General features: G+C 36.6%; 1 protein-coding gene across 1 annotated transcript; it reads right to left on the minus strand.

Moving 5' to 3' along the window:
* Positions 1-5,049: 5,049 nt before the first annotated feature.
* Positions 5,050-6,868, minus strand: LOC117714656 (taste receptor type 2 member 110-like). The gene has a single exon (XM_034511217.2). It carries the CDS (start codon positions 6,664-6,666, stop codon positions 5,665-5,667), a length of 1,002 nt encoding a protein of 333 aa, XP_034367108.1. The 5' UTR covers positions 6,667-6,868; the 3' UTR covers positions 5,050-5,664.
* Between the last annotated feature and the right edge of the window lie 981 nt (positions 6,869-7,849).

Consider the following 7,849-nt stretch of genomic DNA (forward strand, 5'->3'; position numbering starts at 1 on the left):
GTTTTTGTTTTCATGATTTGTCCTTTTTGGAGTGGGGTATTGAAGTCCCCCACTATTATTGTGTGAAGTACAATGTATGCTTTGAGCTTTAGTAAAGTTTTTTTTATGTATGTGGGTGCCCTTGCATTTGGAGCATAGATGTTCAGAATTATGAGTTCCTCTTGGTACATTTTTCCTTTGATGAGTATGTTATCTTATCTTTTTTTTAATTGTTTGTGGTTGAAAATCAATTTTGTTTGATACTAGAATTGCTACTCCTCCAGGTAGTGGTGGCGCACGCCTTTAATCCCAGCACTTGGGAGGCAGAAGCAGGCAGATTTCTGAGTTCGAGGCCAGCCTGGTCTACAGAGTGAGTTCCAGGACAGCCAGGGCTACACAGAGAAACAGTGTCTCGAAAATCAAAAAAAAAAAAAAAAAAGAACTGCTACTCCAGCTTGTTTCTTGGGACCATTTGCTTGGAAGATTGTTTTCCATCCTTTTACTCTGAGGTAGTGTCTGTCTTTGTCACAGAGGTGTGTTTCCTGTATGTAGCAAAATTCTGGGTCTTGCTTATGTATCCAGTCTGATAGTCTATGTCTTTTTATTGGAGAATTGAGTCCATTGATATTAAGAGATATTAAGGAAAATGATTGTTGCTTGCTGTTATTTTTGTTATTAGAGGTGGAATTATGTTTGTGTAACTATCTTCTTTTGGGGTTGTTGGAAGACTAATTTCTTCCTTTTTCTAGGTTGTAGTTTCACTCCTTGTGTTGGATTTTTCCATCCATTATCCTTTGAGTTCCTGGATTTGTGGGAAGATACTGTGTAAATTTGGTTTTGTCATGGAATATCTTGGTTTCTCCATCAATAGTGATTGAGAGTTTTGCTGGGTATAGTAGTCTGGGCTGGCATTTGTGATCTCTTAGGGTTTGTATAATATCAGTCCAGAATCTTCTGCCTTTTATAGTCTCTGGTGAGAAGTCTGGTGTAATTCATATAGGTCTGCCTTTATATGTTACTTTGCCGTTTTCCCTTACTGCATTTAGTATCTTCTCTTTGTTTTGTATATTTGATGTTTTGATTATTATGTGATAGGAGATATTTCTTTTTTGGTCTAGTCTCTTTGGGGTTCTGTATGCTTCTTGTATATGTAAGGACATCTCTTTCTTTAGGTTAGGGAAGTTTTCCTCTATAATTTTGTTGAAGATATTTACTAGCCCTTTAGTTGGGAGTCTTTACCCTCATCTATACCTATCATCCTTAGGTTTGGTCTTCTCATTGTGTCCTGGATTTCCTAGATGTTTTGTGTTAGGAGCTTTTTGCATTTCACATTTTCTTTGACGTTGTGTCAATGTTTTCCATGGTATCATCTGTGTATGACATTCTCTCTTCTATCTCTTCCATTCTGTTGGTGATGCTTGTGTCTATGACTCCTGATCATTTTCTTAGATTTTCTATGTCCAGGGTAGTTACTCTTTGAGATTCCCTTATTGTTTCTACTTCCATTTTTAGATCCTGGACAGTTTTGTTTAATTCCTTCACCTGTTTGGTTGTGTTTTCTTGTAATTCTTTATGGGCTTCTACCTGTTTACCTGTGTTCTCCTCAAATTCTTTGAGAGTGTTGTTTATGTCCTTTTAAAAGTCTTCTATCATCATCATGAGAAATGATTTCAATTCTGAATCCTGCTTTTCTGGTGTGATGTGGTGTTCAGGACTTGCTATGGTGGGAGCACTGGGTTCTGGTGATGCCAAGTAACTTTGGTTTCTGTTTTTTACATTTTTATTTTTGCCTTTTGCCATTTTGTTAGCTCTAGTGTTACTTGCACTCACTGTTTCTGATTGGAGCCTGCCTTTCCAGTTATCTTGGTTGTGTCAGAACTCCTCAGTGTCCAGATGTCTCTGTGATCCTGAGCTCCAGCTGTTGAGGGTTCAGTGGCTCCTCTAGGATATCTCAGGATATGGTGTCTTCACAATGGTAGACCACCTAGGTGTTTGCTCCTCTGAGTAGGATGTCTCAGGATATGGTGTCTGCTGCTCTGAGTTCATTGGCTCCTCTAGGATTCCTAGGGATATGTTGTTACCTGCTCTGAGGTCAGTGGCCTCTCTAGGATGTCTCCTGATGTGGTTTCCACACGGGAGCAGACCAGCCAACTGGAGTGATTTTCACTGCAAACATTCATTAAACATGTTTGCTTTGGAAGGCAAATATTTTAGATTCTTAAATGTGAGCTATAGGGCTGATAAAAAATCTGTCCTGTTTATATTTTCTAATTGTAAAATTATAACCCTGGACATATAATGAAATTAAACACACAATCATTACTTAATCATTAATCTCTCTTTGTTCTGTGAAACCTGTATATCTCAGCATCTAGTTATTAGTCAAAGATGAAAACCCTCTCTGATTGCTAGTCTGTCAGAACAGTAAGATTCCATGAACATAATAGCCTGACTCACTCCTCCCTCCCCTTGCTGATTTCTTATCTCTTCTTTGGGCTTCCCTCTCAGCAAGGCCCTAAGGCCCTAAGGCCCTTCTTCTCTGCCAGGGAAATTCACAGGCAGTCTATGGTAGTGATATCAAGTTTATTCATACAATATAAAAAAAAAGATAGCTCTGACATGATATTCTAATTGTTACTTACTCTTCTTTTCCAACCCTTCTAATTTACCCCATAGGAAGTTATCTTGGGAGGCAGTAGAATCTACAAGATAGAAAACTGAAGTTAAGACCCCATATAGCAGGTTCATTAAGAACTGCATGGGGACAGCTGTTTAAGGTCAATCACACACCTCTAAATAACTCCGCCCTCACCAAGGTTCTGTAGGTTAGATTCAATGCTGTGGGAGAGTTTTTTTCTGGTGAGACAACCTAGACACGCTTGTACTTACCCCAGATACAGAATATATGACACATCAAAGGAATTATTAGACATCAAAGTCCATCTTTATGAATAATTAGTTGTTTTTGTTCTGCTTTGTTTGTTTGGAATTACCTGTGTGAGCTCAGCTGCAGTGTATTTAAGGGGGTAGGGATGAACTCTAATGTAGTGAGCCGCTGTTTCAGTGGCTATATATTTGCATTTTCCAAGATGGCGCTGGCCACGTGTCTTCTCCAGATGTAAACAATTATCTGCGCAGTTGCTAGGCAGATAGGCATGCCAAGTCACTGGCCAATCCCGAGGCATAATATTGGGTGGTGAGCGAACAGCCAATCAGAAGTGAATACGTCACTCTAGATTGTACTTAAGCCAGACCCCTTCCTCAGCTCTCCCCTTCCGCGCCTCTCCGCATTTCTCCACGTGTGTGAGAAAGATTAAAGCCTCGTTTTGCAGTAACTACTTGATCTCTGCGTCTCGTGATTTCTCCATGGATGCAAGGCTCGAGGGGGGGCTCGTTAGACTCTAAATCATCTGTACCACTAAAAGCTTGATCAACATGGATGACAACACACAAATGATGCATGTTGGTGCTTTCTGTAACATTTGAAGGTGATTTGAAAGGTCAGAGAATATCTTCAAGGCAACTCATGCCAAAGTCTCCTCCTGACCACTCTGCTGATTGTAGTCATTCATTAGTTGTTTACTGATTACATAACATTGGTGAGGGACAATCCTGCACTTGTAAGTTTCAGCTTTTCAAGGCATTTTCTCTCCTGCATAGAATGTTTCAATACAGAGTAAATTGCTAAAAGAAAACAAATAAACAAACAACATGCCATATACTCATTTGTTCTCCAGGTGGACTTGGGTGAATTCAGTTTTTTGGCCAGTCATTAAGGTCCTATCTGTAGGAAGTAGAAATTCTTTCACACTGTGTTAGAAAACTCTGATGCACCATAAGTACTGTTGTGACTTACTGGAGATATGTGAGAAAATGTCTGTGTCAGATATTGTGGGTTAGAGAAATGATTCAATTCCAGTCAAGCTTAGTTAACTAGTGAATTTATTGGGGTTACTTATAAGAGGACTGAAAAAGGCTGATTAACATGAACATGGGTGACTTAAGGGAGATACATGTCAAAAAGCCCACTCCACACAGTGTATGACTTCTGAGAGCTGCATTCCAGGAGCTCTGTGCATGACTTGAAAATAGTTCTGCAGTTCAGAGTCTCTTCCTCTAGCAACTCTTAGGTTTATGCAACCTTACAGAGGAGCTTCATGGGGCTCATGACTATCAGAAACAGTAGAAGACTTAGAAATTCTCTTTCTTTCCCCAGTGTAGATGAGGATCTCTCCTCCCTCCAATAAGAAACTGTACATTCAGTTCTAAGACAGCAATATACAAAAGGTACACGAATGAGTACCTGTCTCCTAGACACAAATAAATACATATATCTCACATATTAAACATAAAAAGGTTAACACAACACAAAATTTAAATATTTAAGATGATGGAAAACTATTCTGTATTAAGTATTCTAATTAACAGTACACAGTTATATATTGTATATGTTAAGGTATAATGAATTTAGTTATTCCAAATATTAGTATGCAATTTTTATCTATGCAGAAAAGCCATAACACAAATATATTAGAGGACCAACTTATCAGATAATATTTTAATAAAAGTATTTTATTCATATTTTGTGTAAAATTTATACACAATGAAAATTTCAACTGAATTTTTTCTATGACCTACTAATATTGGATGTGACAGACTCAGAATGTATGATTATTTTCAGTATTATTCTAATGTACTCTGTTTAGTTGATTCATTTTGACTTTTTGATCTTTTGACTCTTACAATCTTTCTGTCCTACTTCTATATTCTTCTCTGAGTCTTAGGTGTTGGAGTTCCTTGTAGATATATTCATCTGGAATCAACTTCAAAACTTTGCATTTTGTTTGGTTATGATTTTCTATAGTCATCCTCATCTGTTTCGAAGATTTTTTTCTTGATGCCATATGAAAATTACATTTATTTTTGAGTTGATTGACAAATGTTCATATTTTTTTCAGGGATTATGCTGATTTAGTAAATCAGTTGTATATTCTCCTCTAATAACCATGACTTCACTCAGTTATCTAGTGAATAGTTAGCTAAATTTACTGTTCTAGGCATTGTATTCCTCTTGTTAAAAGGCTGTTAAGTCCAATTACAGAAAAATTGGTTATCAACAAGATATGTGTGCCACTACTGAAACAATAGGGCTATTGTGCAATGGTGGTCACTAGTCATTAACGTGGTTCATAAGTGTCAGAGTGGGATAGAATTATTACTTGCCTACCTTTTTTTTAATCTTGCACAGCAAATTCTGATACCAAGAAATCTTGTCTTCAGGGAGAAATCAGACAGACCAGTTTCAATTCCTATAATTCATGGTATCCTCAGAAAAGAGGATTTAAATTTCACTACTAGTAATTCAACAATGTCAATATCAGTAGGTTGAATATTTCAGGAGTTTTTGGAGAGCCCTGGATAAATGCACTATAGGATTTCTTAGCATAGAATGATTCCATTCTTATTGTCATTTTACCTGGCTAATTCCTCCTACTCCTGTATTTACCTTCCTTTTCATTTCCTAAAAAGCTCCCCTATCCAATTTCCCCTGAAATCACTTATATCCTGCTAGAACCTTTATTCACCTCATACCCTCCGAGGAGTTACCCCTCCCAGCTTTGAATCCCAACAGTTTCTTTTCTCCTATAAGATTGCAAGATTTTGTCCAATAGACTCTGGAATTTATTAGGGACCCATGGTATCTATATCTTTTCCTTGGAACCTCAGACAAGATAGCACAGAAAGAGTGGCTTGCCTCAACTTACTGTTTCCCAGAATCAGCACAAAAGAGTGGATTATAGGAAAAACTATTCCAGAAATGTTGTCAAATAAAAGTATTAATTTTCCACCCATCAATCCAAAGCTCAACATTCCTATGACAATAAAAATTAAATAGGTTGCATACAGCAGTATGAAGAAGAGTCCAGTTTGCAAGGCTTTCATGTGGGCCATGGTGCTGGCATCTCTAGGTCGTCTGGCATTGATCCGCATCTTCTTGTGATGCTTCCACAGTGAGAAGATGAGCATGAGAAAAGTTACCAGGGACATTGTGAAGGGTATGAGCATGAACAGGGAGTTGATGGGTAAGAAAACATGGGATGAATTGGTGATTAAGAAAACATTGGATGAGTTGGTGAATAAGAAAATTCTGGGAAATTGTGTTGAATTCCACAAACTGTAAGACATATTTTCTTCATAAACCTCAATTGAGAAATGATCATGCATCCTTAGAGCTAACAGGTTTAAAATAAAAAAAATCATTGATATTAGTATTATCATTAAAACCACCTTTTTAACTCTCCACTTTAGGTAAAGAAAAAAAGAGTTAGAAAAATTCGCTATCTTAAGAAAATAAAAGACACCAAGGCATGTAGCAAGCCAGATGCTGAAATGGTTGTTCAGTATCCAGATAATGCCCATTGCTGTAATCATTTCTGATCTCATAAGCAAATGTGGGCACAGAAAGAACAACAATATATAAATGAGCATAGACCACACATAAATGAGTCTGGTAAGGGCCAAAGCGGTAAGAATCTGATCCACTGAAGAAATCCTTCTTCTCTTGGCCCAGTCCATGATATTCACTAGTGCTATGAATCCATTTTCTAAGATTCCCATTACTACTTCTACACAGAATATGATTATAAAAGTAAACAATTCACTTTTCTTTATTGTCTCTGAGAACATGCTTCAGTTTATAAATGTGTCTGCTTCATTTAAAAAGCTCCACATATTGGTTGTTAAAAATTCCAAATAATCCTGCTTTAAAATCCCATATACACATCACTGACTAGGAAGCATCTAAATTTACCAGGAATTATTTCATATATTCTTTATGAAAACTTGGCTTTTGTCTTCCAAAGAAATCAACTCTGCTTTATCCATACAATGTATCTTATATCCAGTTTTCTAAAGTTGATTAAGAGCTGAATTCTCATGTGCAAACCTACAAAAAAGATATGTTTATTTCCATCATGTTCACTTTTTCCCTATCTGTACATTTTAGTCACACAACATGGTTTCTGAGCAATATTAAAATATTAGGCCTGTGGTACATCCTTAGTTAATGATTTATAATTATTTTATTTAAGTAAATTAATGAAACTCTTTATTATGCACACATACACAGACACACACACACACACACACCAATCTTTGTAGACGTTGGTCAAAAGTCTTCTTACATATTACCAAAATCACCTAAAAATTTATTTGAATATCACTGCTGCTATGTTCATGTCACAAAAATTATACTATTTATTTTAATTTATATAGCTCCATTTGGACAATCATTATATATGCACAAGACACACACACTCAAATAACCCTTTTATGAAAAATAACCCTCTTCTATTTCACACTAATAAAATTTTTCACTGATTCAATAATCATTTATCTAGATCATGCTTTGAATTATGACAATTCTCTGTAGTTTGTTTTATTTATGGCACAAGTTATAAGAAAACATAGAGCTCAACTGCTGTCCTGAAAGTGTTCTGACAAGCCATACCTCTCGCAATCTTTTATAATTTATATTGTAAGAAAGTCTCATTGAATCACTTAGTCTTGCGTTAGAGTCACTCTGTATTCCAGACAACCCTTGAATTTGTGATTCTCACACCTTATCCCTAGGATTACACCTGTTTCCCCAAGGCACAGCTGTGCTCATCATTTTTGATATTGTTCTAAATAGAATTCCAAGTTACCACTGCACAGTATTACATTTAATAATGTGCAGTGCTTAAAATATTGTTCCATGGGTATAAATGAAGTATTTTACATGGGCCCTGGAGCTCTGTTTATGGTAAATGATTTCCTCTGCACATGAAGAATCTTCCTCAGTCTTACATCTTTTTGTCCACAAGATGAT

This window comes from Arvicanthis niloticus, chromosome 9 (genome assembly GCF_011762505.2).
Source record: "Arvicanthis niloticus isolate mArvNil1 chromosome 9, mArvNil1.pat.X, whole genome shotgun sequence".
Taxonomy (NCBI): domain Eukaryota; kingdom Metazoa; phylum Chordata; class Mammalia; order Rodentia; family Muridae; genus Arvicanthis; species Arvicanthis niloticus.